The sequence below is a fragment of the Microtus pennsylvanicus genome, chromosome 2 (assembly GCF_037038515.1).
Source record: "Microtus pennsylvanicus isolate mMicPen1 chromosome 2, mMicPen1.hap1, whole genome shotgun sequence".
Taxonomy (NCBI): domain Eukaryota; kingdom Metazoa; phylum Chordata; class Mammalia; order Rodentia; family Cricetidae; genus Microtus; species Microtus pennsylvanicus.
In genome coordinates this window covers 49,801,965-49,822,066 of record NC_134580.1, presented here as the reverse complement: position 1 = coordinate 49,822,066, position 20,102 = coordinate 49,801,965, and the positions used below count along the sequence as shown (strand labels likewise).

At 45.5% G+C, this 20,102-nt stretch overlaps 1 protein-coding gene across 4 annotated transcripts in view; it reads left to right on the top strand.

The window, feature by feature from the left end:
- The first annotated feature begins 1,405 nt into the window (after positions 1 to 1,405).
- The window catches only part of Deptor (DEP domain containing MTOR interacting protein), a 153,096-nt gene continuing 134,399 nt past the window's right edge, over positions 1,406 to 20,102 (top strand). For 3 of the 4 annotated variants that reach the window (XR_012909644.1, XR_012909643.1, XM_075961005.1), the window contains exon 1: positions 1,406 to 1,734. Coding sequence is in view for 1 of the 4 variants with exons in the window: in XM_075961005.1 (XP_075817120.1) it covers positions 1,613 to 1,734 (122 nt within the window). In the remaining 3 variants the exon portion in view is untranslated. The remainder of the gene's footprint in view (positions 1,735 to 20,102) is intronic. The other variant, XR_012909645.1, reaches the window with a different exon arrangement.

Genomic DNA, 20,102 nt, shown 5'->3' with positions numbered 1-20,102 from the left:
TAAAGCAAGATTCTATCTGAAACATTATATTTTAATATGTCTCTTAAAATGGGACTATGATGGTTTTATTTACCAATAATTGGACTTTGCAAAGTGCTAACTGTTCTATTTTTATTGAGACCAGTAAGGGTCAGAACCCAGTCTTCAGGAAGCTCAGGTAATATTCACAGCAGCAAGTGTTCTGGTCTGTACTGACACTTCCTGCATGTTGCTACAGTTGTTGCTGTCCTAGAACTTGGGTTAAGGTACACAGATACTAGTGCCTGTATGTTACAGAGGGGAAACCCAAAGAGACTTCAAAATATCTATTTGAAGCCGGGCGGTGGTGGCGCACGCCTTTAATCCCAGCACTCGGGAGGCAGAGGCAGGCGGATCTCTGTGAGTTCAAGACCAGCCTGGTCTACAAGAGCTGGTTCCAGGACAGGCTCCAAAACCACAGAGAAACCCTGTCTCGAAAAAACCAAAAAAAATAAAAAATAAAAAAATAAAATATCTATTTGACCGTGAAAGACACAACCTCTGAATTGCAGTTACGCAGACGTTCGCGGATGTTTACAAACTAAAAATGAGAAGGGATGACGACGATCCATTTTTATGATCATTTTAGCCCGGTTCTGCCATTCAAACGTGTTTCACTCCACTCTCCTGAAAGTTTACTGTACTGCTTCATCTTGTCAAGTGAACTGCTGTTGTTTTAGTTTGTTTTATGAGACAAGGCATCTTTGCAGGCCAGTCTGGTTCAAACTCACCATCCTCCTGCCTCATTCTCTGGGGTTCTGGGAATACAGGTGAGTCATACCACGCCTCGGAAGATGCAGTTGTTTTAAAACACACCCTAAAATCTAGGCTGACCTTGCCTGCTTGCAGGGGACCAGGTTCCTCACTCCTCCTAGCTGCCTTCTAGATGTAAAAGGAAGGCAACGCTCAGATTATGATCTGGAAAAATTAAGCAAGGCAACGAATGACCTGCCTGAAGCATCTTTCATGCACCGGGTGTGGACAGGTGCTAGCTACAATTATTGTAAGAAGGGATTAAGAGCATTTAGTTAGGAAATCGCAGGAATGAAGCCAGATTCTTAGTCTTTTTCAACCCCAGGTCAAGATGCTTTACTGACTCCACCATAAGGTAGGCTGTCTCCAGAGAAAGTCGTCAGGCCGTGTGGAATGCCCCTTCATTATTTAAGTATATGATTCTTGTTTTTATTCTCTGCAACTCGGCTATGGAAAGTACAGTAAAAATGCAAACTTCCCCAGCATGACTTTGGAAGTAAAAAAAAAAAGAAAAGAAAAGAAATATAAAAGGAGAGAAAACACTCAACCTCCAGAAGACTCAGCTCACTGCCCCGCCCAGATGTTTATATTTTCCTCCTTGGCCCCGCCCCCGGCCACGAGCGAGCCCAGGCCACGCCCCCACGCCGAAGTTCCAGGGCTGGACTCGCCGAAATCTCCAGCTTGCCCGCAGGGATTCCCTCACGAGCCAATCGCTCGTGAGCCACGGGACCGCCAGGAACAAAGATGGCCGGGGCGGCCTCGGCGAGGGCAGGCTGATTCGAAAGCCAGGCACCCGGCGGGACAGCAAAGGCAGAGTAGCAGCAGCCGCGCGGTCGGGAGCATGGAGGAGGGCAGCAGCGGCGGCAGCGGTGGCAGCGACAGCAACCCCGGTGGGAGTGGTGGGGCACAGCAGAGAGAACTGGAACGCATGGCTGAAGTCCTCGTCACCGGGGAGCAGCTCCGGTAAGGAAAGGCGCTCAGTCGGTGGGCTCCCCGGTTAACCTGCTCGTGGTGCCCGTCGCGGTCTGACTGGTGGCAGGCTAGTTGCCTTTGGCGCGGGTACCGTTGCGGACGCCTGGGTTGGTTGGTTCGCTGGCGCGAGTGCTTTGGCGGCTACAGCCCCGAGACTGGCAGCCTCAGGAAGGCTGCAGGGACCGATGACGGGAACGCATGGTGCAGGCTGCGACCTAGCTGGGCTTCTGCAGCCCTGCGTCCCGTGGACTCGCCACCCCTCAGTGCGCGCGGTCTCCTTGCCAGGTTTCCCTGATGCCAGCCTAGCCTGCTCGGTCCGAAAAGAAGGATCGAATCGGACCCCAGCCCCTGGACTTCCAGATAAAAGGCACCAGCTCCACGTCTGCCTTCACTTCAGCTTTCCTTTTTGCTAGCAAGACATGCTTTTCTTCCTTGAGCCCCAATTTACTTATATGTAAATCTGGGCGGATCTCTGCGAGTCCCTTGAAGGGTTGCTCTAGCAGAACGCTCATCTTGGAGAACCTTTCGGAGCCCTTTAGCTATCCCTTAATTGGCACATTGTCAGTTGTCACTTGGGTCCGCAAGGGGGCGAGAAAGTACCTTGTTTAGGGCCGTCGTTTGGGACCCTGGAGTTGGCCGGTCGCCCTGCACTTTTCCTAGAATTATCACTTGCCCAATCTCACAAATCCAGGAACCAGCTCAGCTCCGGGGCTCCCTCGCCATTCCCACCGCTTCCTGTTCCTTTTTCTTGGGCTTATGCTTAAGACTTGTGCTTCCGCAGCTGCCGATACTGTGGTCATAAAACAGATTGCCAGTTAAAATGAATCCGGCTCTGCGGCATTTCTGCCAGAACTTGACCACGAACGAGCCCCTGGTCCAACCAGAAAGAGGTGCGCTACTTTCCCCCACTTCTTGGCTTGATTTTTTTTTCCCGGCCATTTTTTCAGTTTCTAAATGATTATTTCAAGACTCGAAGGAGAATTTTGCAAAGGTCCCTGGAGTTCTGATAAACCACTGGGCTTTGCAGGACTCAGTTTGAGGAAGTAGCTGTTCAAAGTCAGGATGCCAGTCTAGCGTGACAAGGAAAATCACACTTTGTGGCTCCTTGTTGAATTTCAAGTGTGTGGCCAAAATGAAAGGGAATTAAAAACCTGTTTTCCTTCATCAAGAGTATTTTTAAATAAGATGATGTAAAGATTTTCTAATTTACTCATATTTTCTTAATAGTGTAAGGCTTTGCTCGTGGCTGCATTGCTGTTTGAGAAAGGCGTTCCTTGGATGGGAGTCCTTGCTTTGCATTTCTTCTACAAACATTATTGTGTCCCCAAATCACTTTCTCTTTCAAGATGCTGTCCCTTAAATGTACCTTCCTTGACTCCCCAGAGCACTTCCAGGCTTTCCCACCACAGTTCGGCAGACCGAAGGGCAATTAGGTTCTGACTCGGGAGTTAGAGCTGGGTTTGAATTTCTTTCTTTTGTCTTTTCTTTTCTTTTCTTTCTTTCTTTGTAGCTATCCTGGAACTAGCTCTTGTAGACCAGGCTGGCCTTGAACTCACAGACTGGGTTTGAATTTCTGTTTCACTACTATGTTACCATGACTTTGTTTTGAGAAGGGCTTTAAGCCGGAGTGAATCCTGGCCTTGCCCTTTACTTAGGAAGAATAGGGCCTTAGATGAGTTATTTAGGTAAGAAGGATGAGTAACAATGGAATTTACCTTGCAGTGTTAATTACGAGGATTATGTGGAGTTAGTGCTTACACCAATGTTAATACGCACCTTGTGATCATAAGCCAGTGTAGCTGAGCTTGGCCAAATGAATGTATTTATTTGTCTGAGCCATTTCCTCATCTGTAAAGTGGCCCTGAAGATGGAAACATTTCTTGGGATGCTTTTGAGAATCTGACCCCGGGGCTTCCTGTATCAGTGAGCAACCTGCAAAGGCTTGCTGGAATGTAATGGTGCTACTGGTCTCTCTGCGCCAGCACTTTTGACTTCCAGACTTGGTAGGATGTGTCCAGAAGGTCTGTTCCGGGTTTTCTTGTTTCTGCCTCCACCTTGTATTGCTTCTCTGACTTTGGGGCTTCCTCTCTTGACTCAGTTTTCCTCTTTAGAGAAAGGAGATTTAAAAGACAATTCTGTTTCAGTTTGGGAAGGGCTGAGATGTCACATCCAAATTTGAGTATGATGGCATGCACCTGCAATCCCAGCACTTGGGCGGTGGGGACCAGAGAATTGTAAGTTTGAAGTTAGCCTGGCCTACATAGTAAGTGCTAGGCCAGCAAGGTCCTGTCTTTTAAAAACAAAACAAAACAAAAAAAAACAAAAGGAAATAAAGCAAAAAAAAAATTCTGAACAAATATTAACTATTTAAATTTGGAAAATTCGGGGGCTGGAGAGATGGCTCAGTGGTTAAGAGCATTGCCTGCTCTTCCAAAGGTCCTGAGTTCAATTCCCAGCAACCACATGGTGGCTCATGGCCATCTGTAATGAGATCTGGTGCCCTCTTCTGGCCTGCAGATGTACACACAGACAGAATATTGTATAAAAAAAAAATTTGGAAAATTCAATTTCACCTTATTCTAACTATTTTTAAGCAATTAAAGAAATCTTGCCGGGCAGTGGTAGTGAACTCCTTTAATCCCAGTGCTTGGGAGGCAGAGACAGGTGGATCTCTATGAGTTCCAGGCTAGCCTGGTCTACAGAGTGAGCTCTAGGATAACCCTGGATACACAGAGAAACTCTGTCTCTAAACACCAGGCCAATGTAGAGGTCAAAGAACAGATTTCAGGAGTCCTTTCTTCCGTGTTTACATAAGTTCCCAGATCAAATTCAGGTTGCCAGGACTTCACAGCAAGCACCTTTACCTACTGATGCATTACAAATGCATTACCTGCTGAGCCATCTTTCTGATCCTATAGTTGTTTTTGTGTGTACTTTAAAACATAAAATTAAAAAATGGGCATTAAGCTGGGTGGTGGTGAGGCATGCCTTTAATCCCAGCACTTGGGAGGCAGAGAAGTAGGCAGATCTCTGAGTTCCAGGCCAGCCTGGTCTACAGAGTGAGTTCCAAGACAACCAGGACTACAAAGAAAAACCCTATCTCAGAAAACCAAAAATAAATGAATAAATAGATAATTAAAAATGGGGGCTAGAGAGATGCTTCAGCAGTGAAGAACACAGGCTGCTCTTCCAGAAGACCTGGGTTCAATTCCTAGCACCCACATAGTGGCTCACAGTTGTCTGTAACTCCAGTCCCAGGAAATCTGATGCTTCCTTCTGCCCTCTGTGGGTACCAGGCATGTACCTGGTGCCCAGCCATGTATGCACACAAAGCACACATACATATAAAACTAGGTTAAATTAAAAAAATAATGAGTCGATGGGAGAGGAAGATGGCTCAGTCAGTGAAGTGCTTGTCATGCAAGCATGGGGACCTGAGGTCGAATTCCCAGCACCCAGGTAAAATGCCATGTACCTGTGTCATCCCATGGGAGAGGAGGATCCTTGGGTCTGGCTGAACAACCAGCCAAATTAGTGAGCTCCAAATTCACCTCTGTCTGGAGAAATTAGGTTGAAGAGGCCTTGAACCAGACCAATGACTCACTGCAATGAACATTTGCAAGTGAGGCTGATGGGGCAGATGGGTCTACCGTGTGACACACCGCAGCTCCCAATGCCAGTAAGACCAATGAGAGGCGCAGGAGAGGCAGGAAGGATGGAGGGGTGAAGAAATGTTGTGTTTGTTTGGTTTGGTTTTATTTTTCTTTTGAGGCGCTGCTTCAAGGGTGGGGGTGGATATGGGTAATACTGTTAGATGAACAGAATTGGGGTGCATGATATGAAATTTTCAAAGAATTGCTAAAGAAATTATGTTTAAAGAAAAAGAAGAGAGTAACTGGGGAAGAACATTTAACATTACCTTTTGGCCTATATAGAGATGCACAGACATGGGCAGGTATACCTACAGATAGACAGACAGACAGACACATACATGCGCACGCACACATGCACACATAGACAGACATACACACATGCACACACATACACACACGCATGCACACATACACGCACACACATATACATACACACGCACACACACATGCACACATACACATGCACACATATACATACACACACATGCACACATACACGCGCACACATATACATACACACACATGCACACATACACGCGCACACATATACATACACACCCACACGCACACACACACATGCACACATACACGCGCACACATATACATACACACCCACATGCACACACACATGCACACATACACATGCACACATATACATACACACACATGCACACATACACGCGCACACATATACATACACACACATGCACACATACACGCGCACACATATACATACACACCCACACGCACACACACATGCACACATACACGCGCACACATATACATATACACACGCCCACACACATGCACACACGTGTGCTGCGCACACCAGTCAAGTGGGCTAAATATGTAGTTTAGTGAAGGAGTACTTTCCTAGTATATATAAGACTCTGGCTTTAATTGATAGTCCTGGATAGAAAAAAAGGCTTGAATGTTAATTGTTTATGAATATTATATTTGTGGTTACTTTTCTTACAGGCCAGTTCTGATCTTTAATGGGCTGCTATGAATTTTATAATTAATAAACACAAAGAAAAGTTAGACTTCAGAAGATGAAGGAAGACAGATCCTTATTATTTCTAGTATTCATTTGGGTCAGAAGATTTTTTTGTTTTTTGTTTTGTTTTTCCTAATCAGTCATAGATGTTGAATTTCCATGAGTTTAGTGACTCAGAAACCAGGAAGTAGCAAAAGAACTTCCCTCCTTAGTGGGCACATTGGTTTCCTCATTTGCTCACAGATCTGAGATCCTTCATCACACTTGGAAGTCTGAGTCAGTGACTCGTTCTGTTGGTTATTGGTTACTCAGGGGACATAGTGGAGACAGAGAGGGCTCAGTGGGACAGGCAACGTGCTGGCAAGCAGCTGTTCGCCTTGGTATTGGGAGGAACAACTAGTGGTCTCATTGGGGTCGTCACACTCTTTGTAAAGGCCATAGAGCCCCAAGTCACTCGGGCCTGCACAAAAGTCATTTTTGTCCATCTCTACCTTTAAAAAGCTTCTTTAGGATTGGAGAGGAAAGGTGAGGTGCAGCCTAAATGTCTCACTGGAGCGAGGAACAAGATAACCTCTTGTATTCTCAGGTTTGGGATGCCAGCCTGGTTTCCAGACTGGGGAAGCCCCTGGCAGCTACAGAGCAGGTCATTGGTAGCGTTGGGAAAGGCTCCGATCTACCCCACCACCACCCTAGACCCGCAGAATGGTACTCTTGGTTCCGGAATTTGTTATGGTCCTTTTTCCTTGCTATCTACAGACTTCTGATTCTGATATTTCCCTAGAAACTTTCTTTATTGAGAAATGTTAAATTCACAGAGGAATGCATTCCTCAGAGGATTGGGATTTTTAAGATCAGGGAATGACAAATATCATTTCACGTGTGGATGGGTACATAGTAAATATTGATCATTCAGTATGTATAGTGGTACAGCCCTGTAATTCCAACAGTTGGGATGTATACTATTTGCAATGGTGAAAATAAAACTGTGCCACTTCCCGAGGGACCCACAGGCCACAGGGGGCAGCAGGTCCCAGGCAGGGAGCTGTGCAGGCTGGAGACCTTGGCACTCAGCCAGTGCCAAAAGGCACCGAGGCAGGTGAGAGACAGATGGATAGGGAAAGGGGGGAAGGGGAGAAGGGGGAAGAGCAGAGGGGGGGGGGGTGGAGAGGAGAGGAGCCACAGCAGCAGCTACCTCTTCAGAAGAGAGATGGAAAAGAAGGTCTCAGGCTGGAAGTGGAAGATCCTGCTTACCTCAGTGGAGGGGGGAGTGGGTGGGACTTGTCTCTTAAGTGACAGGACAGACCATTACACTATTATTATTAATTATTATTATTGGGCTGGAGAGATAGTTCAGTAGTCAGTAGTTAGGGGCATATACATTTGCATAGGGCCTGAGTTTGGTTTCCAGTACCCATGTTGGGCAGCTCAGATCCACCAAAAATTCCAATTCCACATGATTTGACATCTCCTTCCAAGAACACCTACCTTCAATGTGCACATACCTACACAGAGACACACATACATTCACATAGTTTTTTTTTTAAAGATTTATTTATTTAAGCATACAATGTACTGCTGGCAAGGAAGGTACCAGGTCTCATTACATTACAGATGGTTGTGAGCCACCATGTGGTTGCTGGGAATTGAACTCGGGACCTCTGGAAGAGCAGTCAGTGCTCTTACCTTCTGAGCCATCTCTCCAGCCCATTCACATAGTTTTTTAAGAAAATTATTTTTATTAAGATAAATCTTACAAATAATAATTCAGCATAACTCAATAAATAGGAAACCTGAGAAATACTGATGCTAAGTTATTCAAAACCTAAGCACTGGAAGAACAGAAGATGGTGACAGGTATTTTTGTTGTTCTGTTTTATTCATTCATTTATTTTTGAGACAGTCTTCATAGCCTGCCAGCCTGGCTTCCTCTCCTAGGATTATAGGTGTGTATCATCACAGCCTCTGGGCGTTTGTGGTAAGGAAGGACTTAAGGAATCCATTCTACTAGCACAGAGAAGGTAGCTGCGAAGGAGACTCTTGCAGGGCAAAGGGATCAGGAGAAGTTTAGCTCACAGCCAATAAACCTAGGCTCCACACTGTGGGAAAGCAGGGTCTGGGCGATCCTGATATTGAAGTCACGTCCTTACAAGCGTGTGGCAATACTCTGGTACAGTGCCAATATCTTCATGGAATTTTCAGATGAATCTGGGACAAAACATGATAGGAATCAATGGAGGGGGCAGATGTGAATTTTTCTTTTCAAAACTTTTTTCATGGCGTCCTTTCGTGTGCCCCCCACCAGTGTGTATGGTGTGTGCGTGTACACATATTTACAAGTGTGTATGTGTGTGCACAGGCATGTGGATGTGTGGGGGCCCAAAGTGTTGACATCAGTCTTTCTCAGTCAGTGTTCACTTTCCATTCTGAGGCAGCATCTCTCACCGAACCCATTTTAGCTAGTCTCGTCATTTTAGCTAGTCCAACTCGCCAGCTTGCTTCAGGGAATCTCTGTATCCATGCTGCCTGGGTTTTGCGCTGGTCTCAGAGATCTGAACCTGCCTTGGAAGCACTTTTCCACTCATACCTGCCTTGGGAGCACTTTATCCACTGATGGATGACTGTAGAGCCCTGCCACCTCCCCAGGCCCAGGTCTCTGTTTTTCTTAATAGTTTCTGAAGAAGGAGACATTGGAACACTGAACCATGCAGCCATTAGCTGAAGAGAAATGACAGTTTCGGGTCCGAGTCTATGCCCTGTGTGTATATTGTTAAATTATGTTCACGATTCTGTATAACAATTCAGTTATCTCTATTCTAAAATGGGAAGATCCACGGCCTGAACGGTTTCCCTACATTTAGGTAGGTTATTCATATGAGAATTTGGTTTCTTGGATTTAAAATACCAGGGTCTCCCTGTGGCCATTCTCAGTCTTAGGACTGTGCATGTCATTTGTACACTGAATTTCCCTGAAACTGCCACATTGGTTTTGAATATTCTGTATGCCAACTGATTGACTAGGACTTTGATTCTCCAGAGTTGGAATGACCCAGAGCCTAAATTATCTCCGGCTGCCTTTTGCCTCTTTAGTAACCATTTATCGCTAACCTCTTTATCTGCCCTAACACCCATTTGTCAGGTAAAATCTTTGGAATTTTTTTTTAAGATTTATTTATTTATTATGTATACAGCATTCTGATTCCATGTATATCCTCACACCAGCCAACGTCCACCAACCAAAAAGCCACGAGCTAGCATCTGAGACCTGTAGCACAGATTTTCCCACTTTGCCGTAACCCTGCTGCCTACCTGATGTTCCAGCCAACACATTCACAAATGCATTGGTTCATGACTTTTGTTCAGTGACTGCAAAAGCTCACCTGAACTCTTTCATCATGAAACACATCATTCAGGGTAAGCTGAACCCACACTGTCAGGCCATGGTACTCATATTTGGCTCATGATAAAGGATACCTTCCCCGCTGGATGGTGGCGGTGCAGGCTCCCAGCACTCGGATCTCTGTGAGTTCTAGGCCAGCCTGGTCTACACGAGCTGGTTCCAGAACAGGCTCCAAAGCAACGTACGGGCTATATGCACTGTTTTCATAGATGAGGGGACATTGTGAGGCTTGGTTAGAAGTTCTGTTCCTCTTCCATGCTCTTGATTCTTCTCTTTGGGTATCAGCTTTGTTTTCATGAAGAAGACCTCTTGCTGCACCCAGTGGCCACCAGCATAGACCCAGGCTGAAGACAAGGCTGAATGTTATTAGCCACCAACACAAGCCTTGAACATTGATTTTTTTTTTTGACCCATCATAACTCAGGTACATTGGTATGGCTGTATCATGGTGAGGAGGAATTTGCTTTCCTGCCTACCTTAGCTCAATCAGGATCTCTCTTGGGGGACAGATGGGGTCATCCCCACCCACAACTTGCTAGGGCAAGTTAGGGGGATAATCGACCAAAGGTCATTTGGCTTCAGTGATGACAAACCGGATGTCCCCTGCCCCTCCCCCTCCCCAGAGTCTATAATGCAATTAAGGGAAAATTTAGGGACAAATACCTAGTGCGGGCATCTGTCCAAGGAAGAAAGTAGCTGTAGAAAAGACACAGGTTGGCATAGATTGACATGACCTTTGGAACTGTCTGCTCTTAGTATCGGGCCCGCGCCCTCTGTACTGCGTTGCAGTGACAGCCTGTCCTGAGATACCCTCACTCTCCATCACTCCCACCCCCGTCAGCCGCTAGTGGTTATGAAACTCTCCCGTTCATGTGTGCTCAGGAAGAGCAGTGAAATAAGCCAGACGCAGTGCACTTCTGTAATCCCAGTACACCGAAAGCCATAAAGTCAAGGCCATCCTGGGCTACACACTGGCTGTCAGGGCAGCAAAGGCTAGATAGCAAAACTCTCTCTCTCTCCTCCTTCCCACACAACAGACGAAAAGCAAAGTTGTCAGCAAAAGGACAGAGGCTGCAAACGGCTTTAGTCTGAGTTGCAAAGACTGATTTGTACCCCTTGAACTCTGATGTCTTTCTAAGAAATGCTTCCACCCATAAAGATCCAGCCAAGGCTGCCGGTTATCTTTTTGTATAAACAAGGCTACTTAAGGAGCAATTAAGGAAGATGCGTGTGGACTTTCTGGAAAAGTCGACAGCGTGCTTTTACTTGCGTATTCTGAGGACAGGTCCTGCAGGTCAGCCATTTCAACTCATTTTGTCAAGTTCTTCCTTTCCATCTCTATAAATTAGAAGTTAGAGATAACCTTTGACACCAGCATTCTTTGTCTTTCTCTCCGTTTATGCCTAACTGACCGCACGCTGCAGTGACATCAGCACAGGAACTTTGCCTCAGACTTTGTCCCGCCTCATCATAAACGTAACTGAGAAATGACTCCGAGTAAAAGTGGTTTTATTCTCTGATAACTGAGTCTCCCCTTTCTTTTTCTTTCTAATATGAGGCCCGTGTCTGCATTTCCCATGCCTTTCTCCTTCAGCGCGAACAACACAGCTGTGATAGAAGCGGCCTAAATTTGCTTGTGCTGTGTTTACTACAAAGAGGAAATGGTGGAGAAACATCCACGAAATCGAAGAAGCGGGGCCAGGAGCCAGCACATTTTGTTGAATGTTCACCATTTGCTGACTTTGCACCAACAGTGGCTTCAAGCCAAGAAGCCTGGCGTCTGCTAACGGAGGACTTCATTGTAATTCACCATCGCATCTTTCCAGGGAGATGTACCAGTCAGGGATAAAAATTCAATCGAAACCACTATTCTCGGGCTCCTGAGAAGGCCCTTAGGTACAAGCACTTACTTCCGTGTCGGACAGCCACGTGGTAGAAGGAGAGAACCAACTCCTGCAAGTGTCTTCTGGTTGTCACATGTGCCCCACCCCTCAAAGAAGTTAATTAAGAAAAGAGAAATGGCTGTTCTAGCCCACTAGGACTTTTGAGTCACTGCTTATCCTGGCACAAAGCAGTTTTCTAATTTACATGCTTAATGAGCCCGAGGGACTCCCCCTCCATTGTCTTCCTGCTAGCTGCATTTGGGGTGCTTATTTTTCTGCTTGATAATTTATTTTCCTTAAGGGGAGCACAGAGGAGAGGAAGTTGGTTTGGCTCCTCAGCACTTTCGAAAGAACATTTATCCAAGGAAGACATGGAATCTGTGAGGACTGGAGAGCCTCCAGCTGTTCTCATTTCTCCCATCCTGTCCTGATGACTCTGTATCCTCTGCTTGTGGCCAGACCTCAGAAGAGTGCTTAGAAATGGGGTGCAATCTCCCAAAGCACCCCTCTTCCTGGATGGCTTAACCCTTTTTCCCATCGGTGCTGCTGGAACCTTCAGCCTCTGTCAGAGGAAATGTCTAATGGCCAGGATGTAGTTATCTCCTCTTCTCTTTCTCCTCCTCCATTGGTCTTCCTTCTCCTCCATCTCCTCTTCTCCTTTGACAGAATCTTAGGTAGCTCAGGCTGCTGTCCCAAGTGCTAGGATTACAGGCCTACCCCACCATATGCAATTTCTCAGTTTTTTTTTTTATTCATGAGCATCTATATGTGGGGACTGTGTTGGGAGGCTTCCCAACACACACATTATATATATATCTGCATTATATATATAACTATATTATATATATAACTATATTATATATAACTATATTATATATAACTATATTATATATATAACTATATTATATATATAACTATATATATAACTATATATAACTATATAACTATATAACTATATATATATATATATATATATATATATATATATATATATATATATATATATGTCTCCTGCTACCAGCATGAACAAAAGCTAATTCTGCTTGGTATGGGATAGTCCCTCACATGTATCCAAGGTCAAGAAGGTGAAACTATTTTAGTTTTGTCCATTATTTATATAGATGATTGTGCATCATTCCATTTTTGTAACTCTAATGACATCCTCACTGTCCTAGAAATAGAGTAAAAATACAAATAGATGCTTGTTGGTTCATCCCTAGTGGAAACTGAAATTGCTTTTAGTTCTCCCATCGTGAGACTGCATCCTCTTGTTGCCTCCTTTAGAACTAGGGGACCACTGAGGCCCTGGACGTGAATGCCTGCGCTTTGCAGTTCGTGTCTAGAGGAGGAACTGAGGGCTTTTATTTGAGTGAGCGTCCTTCCTCATCTTCAGTTTTGCATCCAAGACGAAGGCACTTGGCAATTCTAGCAGGAGCCCCGTAACATTGCTTTTTCTTTTGGTGTTGTCGTCTGCCACCTCAGTGTGTTGTTGGAGCTGCTGAATATTGAGTACACAGACACCTACTTCAGAGTCAGCTGCTGATAGGACTGTAGTGAAGTCGTTAATGTTGAACTGGCCTCACGCTCCCACAGCAGCTGTTAGGATACACAGCTTGAATGCCGTCTGGGAAGAAAACGGGAGGCGATGCTGCTTATTAACTATGGTTAATAACAACATTGTCTCTACCAGTTTTCCCTCCCTTCCTCTCAGTCTTATGATAACTGTTTGTGCTACACTTAAGAACATAAGCTGACATTTAGACAGAGCCTTGAAATGTAGGAAAGATATTACATGGCTTTTTCTATGTGCCCTGTCCCCATTGAGCCTACTGATCCTTGGTCTTGTTCACTGAGAAAGAGGATTGTGAGCGATCAGCCAGATTCCTTCCTTGTTTATCAGTTTTTGGAGACAGCGTCTGATGTATCTCTGGCTAGCCTATTGACTCACTGTGTTGGGAAGAATGACCTTGAACTTCTGATCCTACCAATTCCACCTGCTGAGGTTATAGTTGTCTGCCACTATAGCATCCCAGGGCCTCCTGCATGCTAGACAAACACTCTACCCCTCACATCACATCCCCTACCCAAGTTCTGCAATATTTTCTCGTCCACTGTTATGTCTCAGTGTTCGGTGTAAAGATGGGTGAACAGTGAACATGAGATGCCAATGTGCTAAGGGGCAAAAATGAGAAAGAGAGTGGGGGGTGAAGGAGGAGAAGAGAGAGAGAGGGAGGGAGGGAAGAAGGGAGGAAGGGAGAGAGGGAGAGCGAGAGAGAGAGCGAGCGAGAGAGAGCGTGCACCATAGTCACAAAATTAGCTTGAGTAGCAGAGCTCCTATTTAGGATTTTAAAACCCAGGTCCCTCATTCAGCTTTGCTATGGCAATGTTCTAATTGGCTGACTGAAGTTGTTTTTAATGGTACTAAACCACCATAAATGAAATCCAGTTGAAGAAAGGTCTGATACATTGGTCTTTCAACATCTTTGTAATTTTTGAAAACTGTATTATTATTTTTGTGTTTATGTGTGGGAGTCATGGAGGTCAGAGAGTAAGTCGGTGGAATTGGTGCTCTCCTTCTACAGGAAGCAAACTGAGGTTGTTGGGCTTATATGGCAAGTGCCTTTACCTGCTGAGCCATCTTTCTGGTCCATTGCTTGCCATCTTTATTTATTTATTTAATTTTTTTGAGACAGGGTTTCTCTATAGCTTTGGAGCCTGTCCTGGAACTAGCTCTTATAGACCAGGTTGGCCTCTAACTCACAGAGCTCTACCTGCCTCTGTCTCTCGAGTGCTGGGATTAAAGGCGTGCGCCACCACCGCCCGGCTGCTTGCCATCTTTAAAGATTGAGACTGAACAACCAAGGCTGGTAAATTTTCAGTGTGTAGGAGTTTGGCTCTCAGTACTAAATTTTCAACACAACTGGGGTCAGACTTTTGTCTGAGATCCTGATATGAACATCCTTCTTCGTGTGGGCACCTCTGCCCCTAATGGAAGAAGTAAGCTATCCTAGGTGGCCTTGTGTTGGGTATGATGGTGGCTCATGAGAACAACACTGTATTAGCTGTGAGGACCCTGCTCTCAAGGAGCACGTGATCAAAGGTCCCAGACAGAGGGTCTGGAGGTGGGTGTCTGGTGAATTACAACCTAGCATGGTATTTTTGTGGTGAAAGGGTGTCCTAGGTACTGTGGGAACCCTGGATAGAAGGGACAGACTGCTCAGGAGAGAGGGACTGTAGAGACTTTTCCAGGAGAAGACAACTCAACTAGCTTGCTAGGAGTTTACCAGGAGCACAGTGGAGAATGGCGAGACAGTTGAAGCAGAGACAAGAGCAAGAATAAAGGCTTGAGTGTATGCCATGCCGTGCTCAGAGTCTTGTGGTCCAGGGGTTTTCCAGGGCTTTTGTTTACCCATTCCTAACTGAACATATGCTGATACAGATTCCCTTCAAAATAGGCAGATTAAGTTAATAGCTATGGTCAGGGACTGTTCCAATGTAGTACAGATTCAATACCCTTCCCAAAAAGAGAAATAGTTTAATCTTCAGGATAATGTAAATCAGTAATTAAATAAATATAGACATTTTGCTATTTTCTTGCAGTTTCCAAAGGTTGGTCCTAGATTTTTCTTTTATCACTCATATTTTTTCTTCTTTCCTTTCTCCTGAGCCCATCTGGGACAGTCATATTTCTATCACTTGTCGCTTGTGCAAGGAGCTGATGAAAGGGACACTGTGATGCGCTTGGCACAAAGAAAAGGCCACTCGAGCTGGTGAATAGCCTTGCATAAGCAGGACGACAGAATGAGGCTATTCTTCCCTCCCACTGTTGCTCTTACTGGGAAGGATAACAACATCAAAAGCAGATTTGTTTCTGTTGATCTCTGAATCTTTGGATGGGTGATGTCATGACAGAACTGTCTTTTTCACATGGCAGCCAACAGGACACCAGGGTAGTGACAGCTTTTCACTGGTCGGTGGATCTGAATATGCTGGAGAGCAGTGGGCTGGGTGTGCATGCCTTCTTCTTGTAATATATAATTCCATCGCATTGCATCGTGGGTTAATTCTTCACCAAGGGAACCTGGAGTGAGATGTCTAGAACACCCACTGGCTTACGATTGATTAGCGGGCTGAATTTGGTCTGGGTTAGAGCTTCCTCATCTATCACGGATAACATGAAACGTCAGGAGAAAGTTCAGGAAACTGGATGCAGTGCCCTTGGCAACAAAGAAGAAAATATGATGGCAGAAAACAGGAGAAGAAGAGATGGTTCTTATACTATGCAGAATCAGGGGTGAGAATGTAGCTCAGTGACATAGTGTTTGTCTACTATGTAGGAGGCCATGGGTTCAAATCCCAGCACCACATTAAAAAGGAAGGAAGACAGCCTACAACAATCAAGGAAGGAACATAGAGTATTGTTTTTCTGAACATAGACATTGTTCAGTTTTTCTTCCTTATTGAATTATGTACAGCAGTTCATTATACCAACCACATACAAGCTGTTATCCCCCTGTCGTCGCACTACAGCAAATGCTTGTTGTTTAGCTTTGCCACTTTTGTTTGTTTGGGAATCAAACTGCAGTCATGCGTATGCTAAACTCGTCCTCTGCCACTGAGCGATGTTCCCAGCTCCCCAGTGTTTGCTTTCCTTTGTTCAAGTTTATGTTCCAGTCTGAGCGACTTTTACTCTGGACCAATTCCACTTCCTGGCCACCGCTCCTCCCTCAAAATAAGGAAATTGCTTTTGAGGTTATTTCCTGGTCCTTGAATTTTCTTGCATCATCCACGGAAAAGCCACTGGTTTCATAAATGTGGGCTGATCTCCTGGCAGTCTTTAAGTTTCTGGGAACAACAAATGAGTTAACTGATCAGAATCCTTCAGGGCAGCTGTCCCTCTGATACCAACAAAGAGTCACCAAGGATGAGACCATCCCCACCCCAAGGTAAAACTGGTGTCTGAGTGTCACTGAGGAGCCAGGACATCCTGCCGAGTCCCAGAGCAAAAGTATCATTTCTTTCTAGTGTGTAGTTTAAGGTTTTGTCCTGTTGGTGTTACATCCCAGAGTCTTGCATATAATAAAACAAATATGCATATAAGATCCTGGAGATGTGTACAGGAGTGAGGTGGTGTTCAGTTGAGAAAAGCCTCTCAAGCGCCCATTAGAATCTTAATGATTTCCCCGAGTCCCTGTCCAGCTTGCCGCCTTTGCCTCTGCTAGCCTGATTAACAGTGTGACTCTTTAGACCTTGCCAAATGCCACTCCAGTCCAAATTACAGCTGTCAGGAGGATGTGACTGAGAGCTGATGAGATTTTGCTTAGCTATCTTTAGACGATACTGACTTTGGCTTAACGGGTGCCGTGTTTGAAAAGTAGCCACAGGTGGTTGGAGCCCTGCTAGGCCTTCTTGGGGGCTCTAAATAGTTCTTGGTAAGTTTTCAGATTCTTTATGTAATCACCAAGAGGAATCTACTCAGCCACCATCACTTAGTAGAGAATTATAGAGAAAGTGGAATGTGTGGTTTGTGCTTGCAAAACAATAGAGAGCTCATGAAAGACTCGAGTGTACAGAAACACACACAGAGAAGCAACCATGCAGAAGTGCACTCTGTGTGTGTATGTGTGTGTCTGTCTGTCTGTCTCTCTCTTTCTCTCTGTGTGTGTGTGTGTGTGTGTTCAGACAGGGTCTTATGTAGCCTAGTTTGGCTTTGAACTCAGGTGGTAGCAGGGTTAAGCATGAACCCCTCATTTTTCTTCCTCTGCCCCCTAAGTAATGGGAGTACAGATGTGCACCGCCACACCTGGCTTGAGAACTAGTCTTAATCCCAGTATAACCAATCCCAGTGGCACAGGCCTGAAACCCCAGCTAGCCGGGAGGCTGAGGCTGGAGGATCTCAAGTACAAGGCCTGCCTAGGCAATAGAATGACTTCAGAGCCAGCCCGGCCAACTTACTGAATCCTTATCTCAAAATAAAAAGTAAAACTGGGACTAGCAGTGTAGTTCAGTGGTGGAGTCCTTGTATATCACTCGCCAGACTCCATGCTCCATCTCCAGCGCTGAGATAACAAAAGTATTGAATAGTGTTGCACACCTATAAGCCCAGCGCCTGGGAAGTGGAGGTACAGGGATCAGGAGTTCAAGGCCTTCCTTAGCCACATGGTGGGTTTGAGACCAGCCTGGGCTACATGGGATCCTGCCTCAAATAACAGAACAAAACAAACACAAAGGAAGATTGAGTCTTGGTGAGAAATCTTACATTCTCGGTGGCTTGTGTTCTTTGACTTGCCAAGTGTTAATGACTAATTCAACCGCCAGGGTAAGCCTTTCTTTCTATGTGCATGAGTTTTCCCTGGCTGATCCAAGTTCACCCAAGTATATTCTAGGTCAGTGGATCTTGATCTGTGTGCCAAGACCATTGGAAAGCATATGTTTTGGATGGTCTTAGAAACTGAGACGCTGCTCAGTAGCAAAGAAAATCATTTTATGGTTGGGGTCACTACAACATGAAGAACTGTGTTAAAGGGGTTGCAGCTTGAGGAAGGTTGAGAACCACTGCTCTAGACGCCTTTTGACAGCCCTTCCCATCACTCCTTAATAAGTTTTGATCCTTATTATTGATTCCTTATTGCGTGTTTGTGCTCCCATTGCTGTAGCTGGGACTGTGTTCTCATTTTTGTGTGTCCTATCCCTCGCTTCCATGTCATCCTTAGAGAGTATGTTAACAGAGATGTTTGCCTCTGAGGGTGCATGCCTTGCCTGACAACAAACAGCTCTAAGGCCTTCAGGCAACGTTTCGCAGTCTCTCCGCCATCTCTCCTTCAATGGGCCGTGTGTTGCCTGCTAGAGGATCTTGTCTGCCAGCCCGGGTGCCCTCTGTGCATACCTGACTCAATCTGGCCAGCAGGTAGAACTCAAGTAAGGCTGAGAGCCCTGCCGCAGACATATTCTGTGAGGAAAGAAGGCGCTGCACTGAAGGAAGGCTCACTAAACGCTCCCTCTCCAGGGGCACCAAGCAGACACATGGTTGTTGTTGTGGTTGTTTTGTTTGTATCACAGAAAAGGGGCAGCTGAGACCCTTTGAGGCGCTGCTGGCTGTTTCACCGGGGTGAGTATGCAGCCACCAACAGGCCAGGCCTAGAGACTCGGCCTTTGCATCCTGTGCCATGTGGCTGGTTTCTCTCCATGTCCATGGCAAACCTGGACCTTCTTACCTTGAAGCCTGCACTAAACCTTGAGAAAATGTGAAAGAATAAAATAGTGCTCTTCCTTCCTCTCACCTCTTTCCTTTACTCCCCTCCTTCCTCTTCCTCCTCCTCTTCTTCTTAAACTTGCTTTGCAGGCTATGTAGCTGGGGCGAGCCTTGAATTAATTCTCAATCCTCCTGCTTCCTCCCTTTCAGTGCTGGGATCACATGCAAGAGCCAACATGGCTGTAGAGAGACCATTCTTGACTCACAGGATTTGTAATGAGTTGAAAAAAAGAGAGTTAATGCAAGAAAGAATAAATATGGAGTGGTATTTGGGCAAACACAAGCATTAGAGAAAATAGGTCCTGGAGGAGTCAGGGAAACTGATCTCATCTGGCTGGCAAGCTCCTGGGAAAGGAGGTGGTGGTAAACTTGAATGTGATGAATTGGCGAGGCTCTGGCGAGAACATATCCATCCTCCAAATGATGGAGACAGGCAGAAATGAAGGCAGCACATTTGGCAACAGGAAAATGATGTTGGGTGGATTCAGTTTTTTAAAAAATTTATTTAACTTTATCTTATGTGCATTGGTGTGAAGGTGTCAGATCTTCTAGAACTGGAGTTATAGACGGTTGTGATTTGCCATGTGGGTGCTGGGAATTGAACCCCAGTCCTCTGGAAGAGCAGCCAGTGCTCTTTATCACAGAGCCATCTCTCCAGCTTTGGGAGAATTCAGTTTTAACTTAGTATAAAGACATTTACTGGTGTGTGTACATCCTGTACAGAGATTACAACATTTCGTTAGAAAGAACCACCTGTTTCAATCATACTGACTGTCTTAGCTAGGGTTTCTATTGCTGTGAAGAGACACTCTGACCCCAACAACTCTTATGAAGGTAAAGCACTCGATTGGGGCAGCTCTGAGGATTAGTTCTTTATCATCATGGTAAGCAGTATGGTGGCATGCAGGCAGACATGGTGCAGGAGAGGGAGCTGAGACATCTATCTGGATCGGCAGGCAGTAGGAAGAGAACATGATGTTAGGCTTGGCTTGAAGCATCTGAAACCTCAAAGCCCACCCCAGTGACGTACTTCCTTCAACAAAGCCACACCTACTCCAACAAGGCCTCACCTCCTAATAGTGCCACTCCCTGTGGGCCTATGGGATCTATTTTCATTCAAACCACCACGGTGGCTATGGGAACTAGGCCACCCTGAGCATCTGTCTCTAGGCCTGGT